Raw genomic sequence first — 17834 nt, 5'->3', positions numbered from 1 at the left:
CTGTGATTGACAGTCTGTTCCTCAGTGGCCAATCATTTTCAAAAAGCCTCCGGCTGGGAAATTATTAGATCAGCCTTGACCTGTTCATCTTGGTAAAAAAATCGACATGCTTCGCTTAGATTGTACAATGTAGGCTGCCTGAAGATTAAAATGCATGAGCGGTGGATAATAAGGTCTGCACAACCTTGCTCAAATGATGGGTCTTTATTATATATAACAGCCACATCTTCACTTAGAAGAGGGTGTGCACACTTTTGCAACTACGTCCTTTTAGATGTTTATTTTTTTTTACTTCCCAAGCATTTTCTTCCCCAACTGGTTGTACAAATCCTGTCACATTTAATGGTTCAAAAATGTGAAGTGATTTAGCGTGACCATTTTTTTTTTTTTTTTAAACATCATGAAAACCTTACAATTGACCTGGGGGGTGCATGTTTTTTTATTTTTAGATTCACTGATGATTTTCTACGTGACCTCTTTTACAAGCGTGAAGAAAGACAGATGCAATTTGGCAAGGTAATTACTGCCAGAGTACACACAATGGAGGAGCAGGCGATTGTCTCGCTGGTATTTACATGGCCACTTTTATCTGTGGGCAGCTATACTGTAGATGATTATCCATGTTGAGACTTGAAAGGTTGCCAAAGGGCAAAACTGCACAGGCGAGCCTGTGAGTCTTCTCATTCATCCTCTGGTGACATCGTTTCTCATAGCAGAATTCTTGTCACGTGTTTTTATTTAATGTCACGATATCTATGCATATAGTATGTTTTCTGAGTCTCACTCACACATGCACGCAGAGGCATCGATTATGGCTGACCATCTCTCGCCTGCAATGAGGTAAATGAAGGTGGTCATACTAAGTGTTAAAAGCACCGTAATTTGCAGGAGTTCTTTTGACGACAAATGGTATCAAAATGGAGAGAGGGAAACAAAAACAAATTTATCCATCTTTGTGTGTTTTTCTTGATTGGGGTAAGGAAAAAAGTGATTACCGTATTTTCCGGACTATAAGGCGCACCGGACTACAAGGCGCGCCTTCAATGAATGGACCATTTTAAAACTCTGTCCTTATGTAAGGCGTACCGGACTATAAGGCGCACCATCAATGCATCATGTCAGATTTTGAATCCAAATGAAATCATTCTCCATGTTATCTTTTTTATTTCAACTTCAGACGCAACAAATTACTTTATAATCACAAAATAATGATCCACGGTCTTTTTGATTCATGATTCATAGTCTTTAGCGGGCCACTTATGATTGATTTCATGACACAATGCTCCGGGCCAGTTTAAATTTAGGAATTTGGTCCATATATAAGGCGCACCGGGCTATAAGGCGCACTGTCGGCGTTTGAGAAAATTTGAGGTTTTTAGGTGCCCCTTATAATCCGGAAAATACGGTACAATGTTGAAGCGTATAGCTGTACTTGTTTGTATGTGCATAGCAACTCAACAATATTTCAATTAAGTTTAACCTGGGTTGTTAGTGGGTTGTTTCTGTTACATTCTTGGTTAGTGAGTATTAATGTAGGCTTTTTTTTTTTTAAAGCAAGGTAGGGCTTCAATTACTTGCAGTTGTTTTTTTTTGTTGTTGTTTTTTTTTTAAGGGTTTTCTGTATTCCCAATAGACTAAACCCACAAAATCACACATTGTCTTTGTGTATCATGACCAAGCTCGTGGGTGCTACCTCTGCTCTCCTCCCCCTCAGGGCATAATTGAAAAAGTTTTGGATCGGGATCGACACTCGGGGCAGAAGCTCTTTGAGTCCGGCGCGATATTCTTGGCGGATGAGGCAGTAGAGGACTGGGTTGAGGCAGCTGTTTGCCTGGGCCAGGCACACGCTCAGTGGGAAGGTGTAGGCCTGCGCGTTGTAGAAGGCTTTACTGAAGGGCACCATGTCCAACTTGATCAACACGCCCCAAAGCGTCAGAGCCTGGTTGGGCAGCCAGCAGACGAAAAAGGACAGAACTACGATGGTGACGGAGCGGGTGACTTTGGAGCGGCGGCGATAGCGACCACGCTCGCATTCGGATCTGTCTGCGACGGCCCCGCCGATGGTGCTGCCCACCACGCGCCGGCTCAGGATGAACCTCAAGAGGAGGAGGTAGCACACACTGATGATTATTAAAGGAAAGACAAATCCCAGAAGGACTTTTTGCAATTGATAGAGCCCAAGGAGTACTTGAGGATCCAAGCGACTGGAATCGGATTCGGAGAACCTCACAAGGCAGAGCTCATCGTCGGCCGATACCTGTGAACGCAATCGTTTGGTGGTCTAAATCTCGCAAAAGTCACAAAAAGAAAAATCTGTACTGCTACAGCATGTGAGTACTTGTCAACAAACCTGAACAGTGGTGGAGTAGATGGAATGAGGCAAGGTGGCAACCAGCGAAACCACCCAAATAGCCAAACTGGCCCACTTGGCTCGAACAGCCGCCCGCCTCGGGCTGGCGATCTTCAGAGAGGTGACCAACGAGTGGTAGCGGGTCACGCTCATGGCGGTGAGGAAGAACACGCTGGCGTACATGTTCATGGTGGTGACCGAGCTCACCACCTTACACATGACCCTTCCGAAGGGCCAGCGGAAGTCCAGGACCGTGTCCACGGCCCAGAAGGGCAAGGTGAGGACAAACTGGAGGTCGGTAAGCGCCAGGCTCATCACAAAACAGTCGATGGAGGACTGGTGGTGACCTCGACGACGGAAGTGAAGCAGGAAGAGTGCCAGGAGGTTACCCACAAGACCCAGGACACATACCACCAGGTAAACCAAAGCGATGAGGACTCGCACCTGAAGCACCAAACCAACACATTGTTCTGGTTTATAGTCGCCACCTGACATATTTTTCATCATTGATTTTATAGGAACACCAGCACTACATGAAGATCAGATGCAGATTAAACAGATTGGCGCCGGCACACTTACCGCCCTGTTGGCACCGTCTCCGTGCAGATCCACAGAAGATTCCTTGGAAAGGATATGGAGCCAGCAGTTGAGGGACAGGTTCAAAGCAGCCAGGTTGGACCCCGCTCCGCTGGGGTTGACCAATTTGGAGAATTCACTCTCGTCCTCTTCTCCTCCACACGCGCTCAGCGCACCAACAGGTACCGATTCCGAGGAGCTGCCGTTGTTTTGCATGGCTCAGTCGGTCAGACACTTTAAAGGCAACTCACCTTCTCTTTAGAATTTCCAAAGTGGGTAAGAAAAAAATCTCCATAGTCCTTATTATGTGCAAGGAGTCATTTCTGATGAAATGAGTGAAAGCAAATAGGCTGTCATGACTTCTTGACAGCTTAGCCTACTTAGACGTTTTCACAAGTGTTGCAGTCGCATCCTCCCTCCCGTCTGCGGGAGTGATGCCTAAGCCATCCAAAGCCTTTTATACTTCACTCATGTCATGTTCACGTTTTGGCCATGTGGGAGCGCAATGCTCAACCAGGCTGAATTCCCAATGTTCCAAACATGAGTGTTTCCCAACCTTTATTTAGCCAATATAGTCAACATGTATTTCACTTGACAAAAAATCTCACGGCGCACTGCTAAATAATGATGACAAATTAAAAAACATTCACAGGTTAATTGCATTTCCACTTCACATTGACGTGACAATGCGAGACTTGATCTGTTTTTTACACAAAAGTTCTGCTAAATCCAAAGTGATGCAAATCTATCATCTCCTGGCAGCAACTACCAGTAAAAATGTACCTACGTGAATTTTTTTTTTTTTTTTAAACAGTTTTAAACAATTATTGTAGTTAAATGTTAAATACAATTGAACTGTACAGGACAAAATTACTTTTTTCCCTACGGAATGCAAACTGTAAACTGGTGCTATGTTAAAATATAATTATTCATATTCACACAGAGTCACCTTTGCACTGCCAGGTTTTGGAATGAGAATTTGAATTATGCACATTAGAAGAATGATAATTTGAATTTTTTATATGCCATGGTTTTGGTTTAATTAGCATAATGAATGCACTGCCATCTCCACCTATGCAAGAAGAAAGAGAGGAGGTCACATTCCCACCAGACATATTTATGACGCAGTTTTTTTTTTTTTTTTTTTTTTTCCTTTGAACAAGAACTGGCATAGATTAAAAGGCTCTTAGTCTGGTTTCAAATCAAGTTTGAAGCTGCTCATTTGTATTCTCCAAAAGCATTCTACTGCACTTTGTTTTGTCATGTCTCATGTTGATGAATACCCCCAACTTGACCCTATGCTTCTTGAACCAGGTCCAATTTCCACAACAACACATTAATATGCTGGTTTGGTTTGTTTCTGCCGAAACAGTTTGCTAATACATGCACTCAAATGATTGCCATGGGGGAAAGTGGCTTTGAGTGACTAAAAATTGCTCCTAATATTTGCTTTTAGACCTCATTTACCTGACTCACCCAAACGCTAATAACATGCTTCAGCACCAAGGACATTCGGTGCGTTTTAATGTGATGAAGACAGAGCAAAAGCTTTTTATTCACATTTCCACATGGGATAAACAGTCTGGAAAAACAATCACAATCAAAATTTTCACGGTTTTGTCTCATTAAAATTAGCTACAGTTTATTGGCTCCATTTTGGGGCTTCTTCTAAGTCCGCCTTTCCCTCCGACAAAAGAAGCGGTTTTAGGGGGTTGCAACAAAGCGAGCGCTTGGTTTTGCGGACCCACTGAGAAATTTTTTGTCCCCCCTCTCCTTACAGCTACCCCCAAGAAAAAGACAACGATCTCCGCCAATGAAGCAGAAAACAAGCAAGGACTAGCATCACCACAATCCATTCTCTGCCAGGTCGAAATAGCTGACCTCTATCAACTTGAACATGTTATTTGCGTGTTTTGACAACCACTTCAATGCTGATAGGCAATCAAACGATTCTCCGTTTTGATGCTGTGCCTGTATGCCTTTGCAGTGTTTCTCCTCCAGAGGCATCAATAGTCATTGCTTGGCTTGTGATCAAGCTGCTGCCACGCTGGCAGCTCCCCCATGGGCGAATGTTTCAAAAGCTGCTCCACTACATCACGGAGGGTCGATAAACTCCCGGAGAATGAGAGGAGATGATGTGGAGGAGCGACCGCTTTCAATTCCTCGACCGACTGCAAGGAACGGGATGGCACTAGGGACGTAGACATGGAAGGGAGGTACGTCATGTTTTTGTGTGGAGGAGAGAAAGTCAGGGCCAGCACGGCCTTTTCTGCTATCAGATTTGACCTACTTTCTAAATTGTAATTTGTTATTATCCAATCAGATTCAACACTACATTTTGTTTACATTCAAACTTGAGCTGCCATCACGGCGACTTCCTAAATACACACCTGATGTCTCAGTGTACTCTCCTTGGCTTAGTTGACGGTATGAATCCGGCTTCATGTTTGAAGAAATAATGAGAGAGAAGGAGAGGAGTAAAACCTGCACAAGAGGGTGAGGAAGGGCTGTTAGAAAACAAAAACCATCCACAACTTTTTTTTTTTTTTTTCTTACGCACTACATGCAGCCACAGATGCTTTTCACTCATTTGATTAAGATTAAAAAAATCAAGACAACAGCAAGCCACGGGCAGCGCCCTTTTCCATCACCAGCTGCTACCTTTAATATTTTGATATTGCATGTAGATAATTGTAAACTGAATGTGGTGCAACTCACCAAGAGGCAGGTCCCTCTTTGTGTGTTTTTGTTAGAGCTGTTAGGGTGGATCGCTTGGAGCTGGCTCAGCTGCTCCAATAGGGCGCTGATATGCAAAGACACACAAAATGATGGATCGCATTTATTTTGATGGTGACTTTTTATTTGTAATTTGAAAACATAAGTTTGTGCTTTCTATTTTATTATCAAAATAGGCAGGTTCATTTTTTCAGCCCCAGCGGATGATGACGCAATGCAAAAAAAGGCAAGCGATATAGAACTTTCTGAAGTTTCATTTCATCTTGACAGCCTCGCAGATTAGTTTTTTTCTCGTCTTTTATCAGTTTCCAAGTTCATAATGTCACTGTCGGGCCATATTTTCTCCATTTGGTTCTAAGACATGACCCCAAAAATGCTTTTGCAATTTATTTTGGGTTAATGAGAGGCACTCTAATTTTTTTTTCCAATTGTCTTGTACAAATTATAATTTACTCTGATGGGTGAAAAACCTTCAAAATGATTTACGTTAGTCTCATATATTCACAAACCCCTGGCGTTTAAAAAGGGGTGTGTAGACTTTTTATATCCACTCCATGTATGTTGTTACATATTGATTCGGGTCAAATGTCACATCCTTGGGTTCATCTCTTGAACATTTAATCTTATCTTACTTGTTTGTTTCCTCCAGTCTCTGGATCTTTCTTTGGAGTTGGAGGTTGTGAGTGCTGCATGCAGACATCCTAGTGAACAGAAAGGCAGATTCAATGGGTAAAAAAAAATCTCATCATAACATGCAGGATTATCTTCCCCCTTTTTTCCCCCCTCTCCCTTGACAATATCTGCTCGAGTTTGATCTCTGTCTTCCAATAACTCCAGCCCCTTCTTTCTCTCTGCTTCTTTTCGTTTCTCATCCACCATTATCACTCTTTTGACTAAGCTGAGTCATGACTGATAACAGCACTCCGGCGATATTCTTTGCTTGTGCTTGGCTAATTATCCCAATGAATGCTGACTCGGCTAAACAACAGCTCACCAGTCGTCATGTTTTTCCTTTAGTGATTATAAAATGAATTTTATTTTATCGAACGTTGCTGAGTGGGAGATTTGGAATTACGGCTGAGGAGTCTTCGCACTTTTGTTACCAGCGACCCAAATATTAATGGAATTATTTTGACGGCGACATTAAATTTTGCGCCCTGTCCACTGACTACTTTACATTGTAGCAAAGTGAAATCTCTTCAATGTTGTAAAATAAAATAACTTTCATTTTTGCACATAGGACTACAGGATTGTAACACAGTTAGACATCAGTGAAATCAGTAGAACAAAGAACAACATCCAGCTGTGTTGTTTCTTTGAGGCTGGCTTTGTCGCCGACCAATTATCGGATTGCAAAATGATGTCGGTGGAGTGGCTGATTGTTAGCGGCAGACATGAAACATCTAACGATGATGATGATGATGCTCACGGAGGTGTTGGAGGAGCAGTCGTGTCAACGCGTGGGAGACGGGATGCAGATTAGTGGCTGACAAAGGTTGGCTGCTATAGATAGATTACTTTTACAGTATGTTACCAAGCGTTTGGGTAGAGCATCAAATCCATATTGCTCTCTAGTCTCACATTTATTTATTATTAAGGAATTAAGATGGTCAATTATTGAACTAGATTTTTTTTTTTACTGAGATAACAGTTTGTGGTTCACAAATTGTTGCCTTATGTTATTCTGCCTAATTTATTCAAAGTGGGTTAATATATAACAATGTGTGGTCATTGTTGCGTTCATACCGTGCCTCCAACCTGTCCACATATTCCCTCTTCTTTTTGCGACTCTCTTGAGCTGAGCGCTTGTTGCGTATTTTCCGCCGGATTTTCTTCAAAATGCGTTCTTCACACTTGAGGTGAAACACAATTGAAAATCAGTGCAAATAAGTTGCAGCTACCGCCAGAGGCTATGCAACTCTGTGTTTGTGTGTCTTCAGTTCACCTTAGACAGAGGCAGCTCGCTGGGCAAGTTAATGCCTTCTTTTGCCAGGAGTTTCTTCTCATCCTCATTAAGAACAAGCTCTTGCAAAGGATGCTGGGGGATTCTCTGCTATATCGAAATGTCAAATAGAGAACATATTAAATGTAATATGTTGAGAGGACAGCTCACCTGGATTTAACAATTTTCCCTAATTTAATTGTGCAGTATGTGGAATATGCGCACATGCCCTTAAGGGGCACATCATTGTAATTGGATTTCAGGTTGAGAGATTTCTTGGGTAAAATATTATACTTTTCCCACCTTTTTAAATTATTTGATAAGAATCATTACATTTTTCTATTTCTGTTTCATTTGTCTGGGTTGCGTATGAGTTGCTTGGGTTCAGTTCATATTGAAAGGTTGTCTGTGGAAAAAGAGACAAGTGTCAAACTCTTCTTTGTGTGTGTCTCTGCGTTTGTATTATACTGCCCCCAGATGGTCAAGATAAGCACACTAGAAGGAGCAGCACAATGTCCATTTGAATAGAGGCAAAAAATGTAGCAAACTTTTTATATCCTATTTAATTGTTATTACTGTATGTATTCAAGTTATGGTACTTTTTAAGAACTTATAGACTAACCACACGTGAATTCAGTACAAAACAAAAATTAATTGACTGAAAAGTTTCTTTGCTTACTTTTTGTCCCAGATTGGATAAGAGCAGGTCTTTGACTGTGAGCGTCTGACTGGACGAGGTTGCGGAACTTTGATTTGATGTGAGGTAATACGCCATTCCCAGCTTTTCCTGGAGGCCGTCCGACTCCCAGCCTGGAAACAGAAAAGCAGTAAGCAAACAGTTATTTTTCAACCTACACAAGTTTTTACATGTATTATTATTATTTCACAGCCAACGTTGCGAAAGGTTAGTCAAATTGTTTACCCCACTTGTGACATGAGACTAAGTGTGCTTTGTGTCAAACAATCCAACAACAGATTCAAATATATTTTTCATGACATCATCACTTGTCAATTACAAATGAAATCCTACCCAGATCGATGGAAACATCTGAATTGATTTCATTTTCCTGCTTGTAGGTTGGAAGCTGCATGCATGGGAGGTGAGGCATGTCCAAGCCTGGAAATGAAGTGCAGGAAGGTAGTTGGAGGCTATCCACCAAAGAGTCCTCCCACTTGTCGCTGTCCGGTGTACGGGGGGACCACGGCGGGGAAGTCGGAGCTGAGGAAGACTCGCTCCCCGCTAGAACCATGTCCAAAAAGTCATCTGTACCTTTTCCCTCCGGGCTCAGCTTCTACAGAGAGTGGTATGTTCATCATGTATAAATCATAGCTTGCAATCTTTTATTGACTTTTTTCTGCTGTTCATGTAAAATCTGCTTCTATGTGGACTTGATGAGCCCTCTCGCTTCTATATCTGGCTTTCATTCCTCGTGAAATCGGCCATGTTCTGTCTAACCAGCGTGAGTCCACAAACTTTAATTGGCAATATTGAAAGGACTTATTATCTGCGGAGAAAGCACCTTTAAGGCAGTTCATTTACTTGTCGCACAGCCACATAAGAGAAGACAATTAAAGCATGAGATAATTCTCATTGCATTTATTAGAATTCTGTGGTCAGGGTAGCGCTGCAGGACTTACGTCATACATGGTGATGGTCCAAGGAGGGTTGCCGTGGCAACTGCTGGCTTCATCTTTGGTCCTGAATAGCAGGTCAATTAGGTCCATCCTAGCTTTTACCTGAAATGAGGACAATTACGACAAGTACTTCTTAGAATCTCTTAGAACAAATTATTTGGTCAAAGATAGTACAAAAAGTATCTGAATTGTATAACGTGCATAAATTATGTACATTTGGGGATCGGTGTGTCATTAAAACAAATATGATAAACCAATTACGCCTTAGTTTCAGACAGTTAAAAGCCATTATGTGGTTGTCAAATATCACTTAAATCTGACAATATTACAAAAATCAAATCCTATTCATTTTCAAACAAATGTTATAATTTTTTTAAAATATCAGCCAATTTATTCAATAACGGCGTAAAAGTGTGGCGTAAAAACGGTAACATGAGAATTAAGCTATATTTAACTATATTTATACTAAACGAATACTGCTTAATTACTACTCCATGGATAATAGATGCATGACTATAGGAGTTTATAAAGTACATGAAATATTAACCCAAGTTACTTTCTATGCAAGTATAGCTGAAATAACCATCAATTGTCAGACTTTACCAGGCTCAGTGAATATTTATTTTTTATTTTACTGACAAAATGATCCTACGTGGAAAAGCTTCACTTTACTTTTTCACAATATAAGAAATATAAAAGTTCAATTACTGTTATGAGATACAGCGCTAAAGCCACTTGTCATCTATGTACTTACTGTTTTCCACTGAAACCGGCTTAAAATCGTTCAGGTTTCCTCAAGTGTGTGTCACCCTCAAATCGTGGCCAGTGTTAATAATCCAACAAATTGATGAAATATCAGTAAAAGAAAGCAGAATCAAAACACTCCGTCGGATCAATACGCTCCTCTGCGGCTTGAGCATGAGAATAACGTCTAAGTATGATTCAGAGGACAAAGTTGAAGTTCCATATCACTCATTCCCCATCCCAGCTGATCAGCATCCAATCCAGTGTTTTGTGGGCAGCTCAGTAAACCAATCACAACAAATCGGGCAGAAATTCCCCTTGGGGTTTCACATTCGTTGTTGCGTTCATGTACATTGATAATAAAAGATATGAGTGCATTGGAAAAGTCATTGATTGATCAAGTAAAAAGTAATATTTACTTTGAATTAATTGACAGTTCACCCTTATTATATTTACTTTTTGGGCGGTTAGAGAAAAACAAAAAGGCCCGAGCCAAGATTTGAATCAGTTTCATTTGGCGTAACACATAATAATTTAATCTGTGGCTAACACTAAATCACAGACATTTGAGCACATACTTCCTTCAAGTCACATATTTAGCCAGAATACTTTGTGCTTCAACATAATGCGGTACACAGAATAAATAACACAAGACTTGGAAAGTTCAATAACAACACCAAAAAGTTTTGTTAATTGTGGAATACAGCAAAGAAGTATTTTCAGGGTCTTAACGTAGTTAGCTAGCTTTCTACCTGCATGTTTTATTATGAATTAACTCAACTATGAGTGAATTGCTGCCAAAAAATCATCATCAGGCAGTATTTTAGCCACCCCAAAACATCAGGAAAACTGAAATGATGAAAAATCACGTGGTATAATTTCACTTAGTCCATTAGTTTTGTTTTCCGTGATACTGTATGTGTGTGTATAGTACAGTATAATCTCTTAGTCAGAGGTAACACACCATGTGGCTTTCCTTATCTTTACTGCCATAATAAAGACCATCTGTCTCAGTATTTTATTAAGATTACACCCAATTAAGACCTGAATTACATAAGATGTTCAGGAACATGCACGCTTGCAAAGATGTATTATCATCTTTCAAGCGTGACTGAACGAAGGATCGAGAAATTTATACACATGGATTATCATTCCACTATGTTTCCAAGCTGAGCTTTAGTTGAATGCAATGTTGAATATCACAGATTACATCGACTTCGGGCCCGAATTTTATCATCTCGACTACAAAACATAATTAGTTGTTCATCCCCTAGCTAACATTTAATTTACCTGAGATTTAGTAATACATTCCTCATTTCACTACTTTCTTTTCTTTTATTTTTTCCCCCACATTTCAAATTATACAAGGTTTAAAACGACACCAAATAGTTGATATATGACATTAATTTTACAGTTCATCTGAGTCTACACGGAATATATATGACAACTGTATATCTGTACATGAGTACTGATTTTCAAAAAGACTTGAAATAAGATCATTAAAAACAAAACTAATGACTTCATTCTTATGTCATGAAGCCACTGTATGAACTTCTGATTTATATCATTCAGTCTACTGCCACTCATAAATGTATTGGCTTGTATTTAATATCCACTTAGATGCATCCTCATACTTATTATCAGCACGGTAATAAGGATAATAACAAGGTTGTACTATCTTTATTGTTGGTCTAATCTAGAGTAAAGCGTCTCAAAGTGCACGCAGATATCACATAACCAGGACATGTCGAGCACATCTCTCAATACCAAGAATAACACAGATAGCTGATCTTATTTATTCTTATGAATTCATGTGTAGTTTTGGAATCAACAAAGACCACACACAGCAGTCGCTTGAAAATGACGTGTGAAATAGGACAATAATGTGCATGAAACTAAGAGTCATATTAATGCGGATTATCACTATAAGTCATATTAATGCTAATAAATTACCACTATAATAATTCAAATGAGCAAAATCAGTTTTCTCATTTGATTGACTGGCTGTCAGGTGTTGGTTGACAAAGAATAACTGTACGTCATTTAATAGTGTGTCATCATGGCAAATCCTTTCAATCTTTTTTCACGGTTTTGTTATGAGGTCTACAGAGATCACAAGACTATCCTTTGCAGCATCGGAAGCGTCATCTCTCTGCTTACGCACTTCTTTCTCAATCCATTTCTTTGTCATACTCTGCCCTCACCTGGTGGAGGTCTGCTATTAATCCAAGAAAAGTCAATGAAGTTTTTGCTGGAGGGTCATTGTGATTGTTTGACCTTAAAAGCATGAAGCAAACGTCGCTGTCCAGATAAGAATAATCAAAATTTTGCGTTTATGTTTTTCTTCAAGAATTTGTCTCTTTATCCACACAAAGCTGCGTGTAGAGGAAGCACAGTAGCGCCCTCTAGTGTTCGAGCGCCTCAGCGCAGCCTGGCTAAACTGCGGCGTCTCTGCACGCACTTTGCCACCGCGTCGTTCCGCAGCAATAACGTGACGAAGACGCACAAATTGTCAAAATGGTGAGTCTGTGTCGACTCGCGTTATCTTGATGTGTGCACTGAACAATCTGTCGTGGCTTATCAGAAGCTTGACCAAAAAAAAAAAAAAAACACCTTTCACGTTGTTGTTATATGAACGCAACTCGCGCATATCGAGCCCGTTAGGTGTGTGTGCGTGAGGGTATGAACATATATGTGTGTTGAGTACTTGGGTGCCGATACGTGATGGTATGTGCGCCTGTGTGATGGATTCAGTTCTTATAAAAGAAAAAATAAACGGGGCCAGGCTGTAGCCTCGGCCTAGTTTCTCCACTGACGACCACAGCAAAGCATTATTATTATTATCCTCCGTTGCTCCGCGTCATAGCCAATAAATATGATATTATTAAACTGAATCCCGAAATGACGTAGTCTTCACTCCATAACGTAAGGTGATTAAAATAGAATTGGACTGTTGCAAAATGTAGAAAGTAGCATGCGTTGCGCAATCAATTTCGTTCATTGAATGAGAGTTAAATCGTGACAAAATAAGTTCGTGTGGGTTGTCCAAATATGGACGTCTGACTTGTTATTGTTGCATCATTAGGTCCACTTGCACATTATTCAACCTTCCCAAATTTGTATCATAATGCTTAGTTTGATTGACGCTAAAATGGAGTTAATCATTAAATCGTATGTTTATTATCATTATTTACTTTTGAATAATAGATGTCAAACTCTAGGCCCGAGGGCCGAATCAGGTCCGCGACATCATTTAATGGGATCCCCTAAAGGAAAGTAATTCATACCTACTTTTTTTTTTTTGCTAATATATATACTGAAATTGCCCATTGCTGTCTTTATTTAATAACATTAATATATTACTCCCATTTTTGTAACCAATCTGTTACAATGTTGTCATTTGGCTCTGTATACATAGTCTGATGAGGTACCAACAGAGAACCTAAAGAACATGCCAATTTCACAAAGGTAGAAATGTTGTGCTTTGTGACACAAGTTGTGTTGTTTGTGTATAATGGTTATAATTAGGTAGAATTAAGGTTAGGTATGTTTTTTTTCTGCTAACATAAATTAGAAAAATATATAATATAAATAAAAAATTTATAAAAAACTATGCAGCCAGTTTACTAAGATACAACATTTGTTTTAGTCTGCAGTGCCAGCTCGATATATTCAGTTTCAAAATGACTTTCTTTTTATAACCCAACTTGGAAGCGTTGCAGAAGCAGCGCACACGAATGAAAGGATCAGCGATTGAAACGCACCTTCATGTGAAGTAAACGCAAGCATGTGTTGCTATTCTACCAGGTTAACTTCACGGTGGACCAGATCCGAGCCATCATGGACAAAAAGTCCAACATCAGGAACATGTCCGTGATCGCCCACGTGGATCACGGCAAGTCCACGCTGACGGACTCGCTGGTGTCCAAGGCGGGCATCATTGCCTCATCCCGCGCCGGAGAGACTCGTTTCACAGACACACGCAAAGACGAGCAGGAGCGTTGCATCACCATCAAATCCACGTATGTGCATCAAGTAATTGAACATGAGATCCTGCCCCAAAAATGAAACGGCGTTCTCCTTTTTCCTCCTGTTGCAGGGCCATCTCCTTATACTATGAGCTCAGCGACAAGGACTTGGTCTTCATCAAGCAGTGCAAAGATGGAAACGGCTTCCTCATCAATCTCATTGATTCTCCGGGTCATGTTGACTTTTCATCTGAGGTTACTGCAGCCCTCAGGGTGACCGATGGAGCCTTGGTGGTGGTGGACTGTGTCTCTGGTAGTCTCCGTCAAACACCTCCTCCACACAATTCTCCAGTTTGGCTCATGTCTCGTTTGCGCTCACAGGGGTGTGCGTGCAGACGGAGACTGTGCTGCGGCAGGCCATCGCTGAGCGCATCAAGCCAGTTCTGATGATGAACAAAATGGACCGGGCCTTGCTGGAACTTCAGTTGGACACAGATGAGCTCTTTAGGACCTTCCAGCGGATCATAGAGAACGTTAACGTCATTATTTCCACCTATGGAGAGGATGAGGGGGGACCCATGGGCAACATCCTGGTAGGCCGGGCGCCAAAATGCCTTTGGCACCAGCAATTGTGTTTTTCAAAACAACACCCGTATTTTGTCCCCAGATTGAACCCGTTATAGGTACGGTGGGCTTTGGATCCGGCCTGCACGGCTGGGCTTTCACATTGAAGCAGTTTGCTGAGATGTATGTGGCCAAGTTTGCTGCTAAAGGAGAAGCTCAGATGAGTCCAGCAGAGAGGTGTAAGAAAGTGGAAGACATGATGAAGAAACTGTGGGGGGACAGGTACAGCGGCTGACTCCACAAACCCCTCCACAACTATTGTACATTTAATAATTCACGTGTTCCTTGCAGATATGTCGATCCGAGCACCGGCAAGTTCACCAAGACGGCCACGGGTCCCGACGGGCAGAAATATCCTCGCTCTTTTTGCCAGTTTATTTTGGACCCGATCTTTAAGGTGAGCCGTCAAAATGCCTCGCGAGGGCCTCGCTGAAGAATTCCCATTCAACCTGCAATTGTCTCCATCAGGTGTTTGACGCTATCATGAATTTCAAGAAGGATGAGACGGCCAAACTCATCGACAAGCTTGACATCAAGCTGGATTCGGAGGACAAAGAGAAGGAGGGGAAGCCCCTGTTGAAGGCGGTGATGCGTCGCTGGCTGCCTGCCGGGGAGGCCCTGCTCCAGATGATCACCATCCACCTGCCCTCACCTGTCACCGCTCAGAAATACCGCTGTGAGCTGCTCTACGAGGGCCCGGGAGATGATGAAGCCGCCATGGGTCAGTAGGAAACGGAACGTGGCTGAAGTGCTCTCCTTCTCTTGTGACATCGTCTTGTGTTTTTACAGGTATTAAGAACTGCGATCCCAAAGCTCCCCTGATGATGTACATCTCCAAGATGGTCCCGACCAGTGACAAGGGTCGCTTTTATGCATTTGGCCGTGTGTTTTCCGGATGTGTGTCCACCGGCCAGAAGGTGCGCATCATGGGGCCAAACTTCACCCCTGGGAAGAAAGAAGATCTCTATAATAAGCCCATCCAAAGGTAAGCAAATTTTAGAAGAAAAGAAAAAAATCAAAAAGTGTTAGAGTTTTCTCAAGGTGTCCTCTTATTCAGGACCATCCTAATGATGGGAAGATATGTGGAGCCTATTGAAGATGTTCCATGTGGTAACATTGTAGGCCTCGTCGGAGTCGACCAGTTCCTGGTGAAGACGGGGACCATCACCACTTTTGAACAAGTATTGTTTAGACCTTCAAAATTAAAACAAATATAGCACAGATTTAAAAATAAAAATGGAATTTGATCATTAGTTGAGCATCCTCATGTGCAAACTAAATAGTGTTCCTCCGCAGGCTCACAACATGAGGGTGATGAAGTTCAGCGTCAGTCCCGTCGTCAGAGTTGCCGTGGAGGCCAAGAACCCGGCCGACTTGCCCAAGCTGGTGGAGGGCCTGAAGCGCCTGGCCAAGTCTGACCCCATGGTGCAGTGCATCATCGAAGAGTCTGGGGAGCACATCATTGCAGGAGCAGGAGAGCTGCACCTGGAGATCTGCCTCAAGGACTTGGAGGAGGACCATGCCTGCATTCCACTGAAGGTAGGAAAGTCATACCTAGAATCAAATGTGATCCAATTCAAAAGTTTAAATAAGGGTCATTTGTCGCCCCCCCCTCTGCAGAAATCAGACCCAGTCGTGTCTTACAGAGAGACAGTAACTGAGGAATCAGACCAGATGTGTCTCTCCAAGTCTCCAAACAAGCACAATCGTCTCTTTATGAAGTCCCGTCCTTTCCCGGACGGCTTGGCCGAAGACATCGAGAAGGGTGACGTCACGGCCCGCCAGGAGCTGAAAGCTCGCGCGCGCTACCTGGCCGACAAGTACGAGTGGGAGGTGACTGAAGCCAGGAAGATCTGGTGCTTTGGTCCGGATGGAACCGGGCCCAACTTGCTCATCGACGTGACCAAGGGGGTCCAGTACCTCAACGAGATTAAGGACAGCGTGGTGGCTGGTTTCCAGTGGGCTACTAAAGAGGTCTGTGAAGCCAATCAATGGAAATACGAGTGAAGTGAAACGGTTCATTTCTGATTCTCCAGGGCGCACTATGTGAGGAGAACATGCGCGCGGTCCGTTTCGACATCCACGATGTGACGCTGCACGCCGACGCCATCCACCGCGGTGGAGGGCAGATCATTCCCACGGCCCGCAGGGTTCTGTACGCCTGCCAGCTCACTGCTCAACCTCGCCTGATGGAGCCAGTCTACCTGGTGGAGATTCAGGTCAATTTCAACAATTGTTGGAAGAAATTTCTCTCCCACCGTTGGTGTCTAACGCTGACATTTTCCTTACAGTGCCCTGAGGCAGTGGTGGGCGGGATCTACGGTGTTCTGAACAGGAAACGAGGTCACGTGTTTGAGGAATCTCAAGTGATCGGAACTCCCATGTTTGTGGTTAAAGCCTACCTGCCTGTCAACGAATCCTTCGGTAAGTAGATTACGCAACACTCCCAGCATGTCTATTTTTGAAAGGATTTTTTTTTTTGTGTATAAGTGCATTTCAGTAGTCATCTTGGATTCTGTCGGGGTCCTCAGTGCAAAATACGGATCGGGTAGCTAATAGGTCAATGTCATTTCTTTTAAGGATTCACTGCCGACCTGCGTAGTAACACCGGGGGTCAAGCCTTTCCTCAATGCGTGTTTGACCACTGGCAAATCCTCCAAGGTGACCCCAGAGATCCCGCCAACAAACCCTTTCAAGTAGTTGCTGAAATTAGGAAGCGTAAAGGGCTCAAAGAGGGCATCCCCGCTCTGGACAACTACCTGGATAAATTGTAATAACTAACCCTTGATTTACATACATATTATCACTCAATTCTTAAGTTTGTGGGCACTTTAAAAAAATATATTTGCACCTGCTTTAAAAGTTTGCACATAAGTCCAATTTGAAGTCTCCACTTCAAAAAAAAAAAAAGCTTATGCATGTGTTGTTGTAGGCTGGTGGGGGCAATGATGCTTACCTCACAGAAACAGTACACCAAGTGCCTAGGCCAAAGGTTCCGGGGAGTAAAACTGTTCGATGATCATTTAATTCTTTGAATTAGTCGTTTACATCGCCCCCCCTTTTGCCATTTTCATCTGCCACAATGGTGCACTGTGATACTGCTGCAATAATGTCATAAGTTGACTGCAAGCAAGAATGTTTCACAAGTGGTCAAGCTCTCATTGAACCTTGCTGATCAGAATGAATAAAACATTCAAGTGCAGATATAGCGGCTTATTTTTTTTTAAGTGTGGAAAAACAAAACAAAAAGCACACCAGT

At 42.1% G+C, this 17834-nt stretch overlaps 3 protein-coding genes across 6 annotated transcripts; 1 reads left to right on the top strand and 2 right to left on the bottom strand.

The window, feature by feature from the left end:
* Positions 1 to 208: 208 nt before the first annotated feature.
* LOC148387439 (relaxin-3 receptor 1-like) lies at positions 209 to 3341 on the bottom strand. The gene is made up of 3 exons (XM_088397510.1): positions 2930 to 3341; positions 2351 to 2794; positions 209 to 2257 (listed from the first exon to the last, which is right to left on the bottom strand). Exons 1-3 carry the CDS (start codon positions 3140 to 3142, stop codon positions 1649 to 1651), a joined length of 1266 nt encoding a protein of 421 aa, XP_088253636.1. The 5' UTR covers positions 3143 to 3341; the 3' UTR covers positions 209 to 1648.
* LOC148387437 (elongation factor 2b) lies at positions 455 to 17777 on the top strand. 3 transcript variants are annotated; one of them, XM_088397507.1, is made up of 23 exons: positions 455 to 516; positions 1715 to 2110; positions 2175 to 2507; positions 2583 to 2767; positions 2869 to 3108; positions 4707 to 4792; positions 4914 to 5142; positions 6312 to 6391; positions 8296 to 8431; positions 8682 to 8908; positions 13791 to 14005; positions 14083 to 14264; positions 14333 to 14544; positions 14619 to 14797; positions 14867 to 14972; positions 15044 to 15296; positions 15365 to 15560; positions 15633 to 15756; positions 15872 to 16114; positions 16196 to 16549; positions 16612 to 16794; positions 16867 to 16999; positions 17156 to 17777. In XM_088397507.1, exons 11-23 carry the CDS (start codon positions 13824 to 13826, stop codon positions 17347 to 17349), a joined length of 2541 nt encoding a protein of 846 aa, XP_088253633.1. In that variant the 5' UTR covers positions 455 to 516; positions 1715 to 2110; positions 2175 to 2507; positions 2583 to 2767; positions 2869 to 3108; positions 4707 to 4792; positions 4914 to 5142; positions 6312 to 6391; positions 8296 to 8431; positions 8682 to 8908; positions 13791 to 13823; the 3' UTR covers positions 17350 to 17777. The 3 variants fall into 3 exon arrangements, with proteins under 3 accessions (XP_088253633.1, XP_088253634.1, XP_088253632.1); XM_088397508.1 differs by lacking the exons at positions 455 to 516; positions 1715 to 2110; positions 2175 to 2507; ... (2 more) ...; positions 4707 to 4792; positions 4914 to 5142 and having other exon boundaries at positions 6297 to 6391; XM_088397506.1 differs by lacking the exons at positions 455 to 516; positions 1715 to 2110; positions 2175 to 2507; ... (5 more) ...; positions 8296 to 8431; positions 8682 to 8908 and adding an exon at positions 12239 to 12503.
* On the bottom strand, positions 3861 to 10180 carry LOC148387438 (cyclic AMP-responsive element-binding protein 3-like protein 3-A). Of its 2 annotated transcripts, none has more exons than XM_088397512.1 (10): positions 9994 to 10180; positions 9243 to 9341; positions 8635 to 8896; positions 8284 to 8414; positions 7608 to 7712; positions 7409 to 7515; positions 6295 to 6363; positions 5645 to 5729; positions 5317 to 5410; positions 3861 to 5117 (listed from the first exon to the last, which is right to left on the bottom strand). In XM_088397512.1, the coding sequence occupies exons 2-10, from the start codon at positions 9327 to 9329 to the stop codon at positions 4933 to 4935; spliced, it is 1125 nt and encodes a 374-aa protein (XP_088253638.1). In that variant the 5' UTR covers positions 9330 to 9341; positions 9994 to 10180; the 3' UTR covers positions 3861 to 4932. The 2 variants fall into 2 exon arrangements, with proteins under 2 accessions (XP_088253638.1, XP_088253637.1); XM_088397511.1 differs by having other exon boundaries at positions 3862 to 5117; positions 7608 to 7715.
* Positions 17778 to 17834: the final 57 nt, after the last annotated feature.

Source organism: Syngnathus floridae, chromosome 14, assembly GCF_059516105.1.
Source record: "Syngnathus floridae isolate MCC-2025c chromosome 14, RoL_Sflo_1.0, whole genome shotgun sequence".
NCBI classification, from domain to species: domain Eukaryota; kingdom Metazoa; phylum Chordata; class Actinopteri; order Syngnathiformes; family Syngnathidae; genus Syngnathus; species Syngnathus floridae.
The sequence above is the reverse complement of the archived record's forward strand: the minus strand, read 5'-3'. Positions and strand labels throughout refer to the sequence as shown.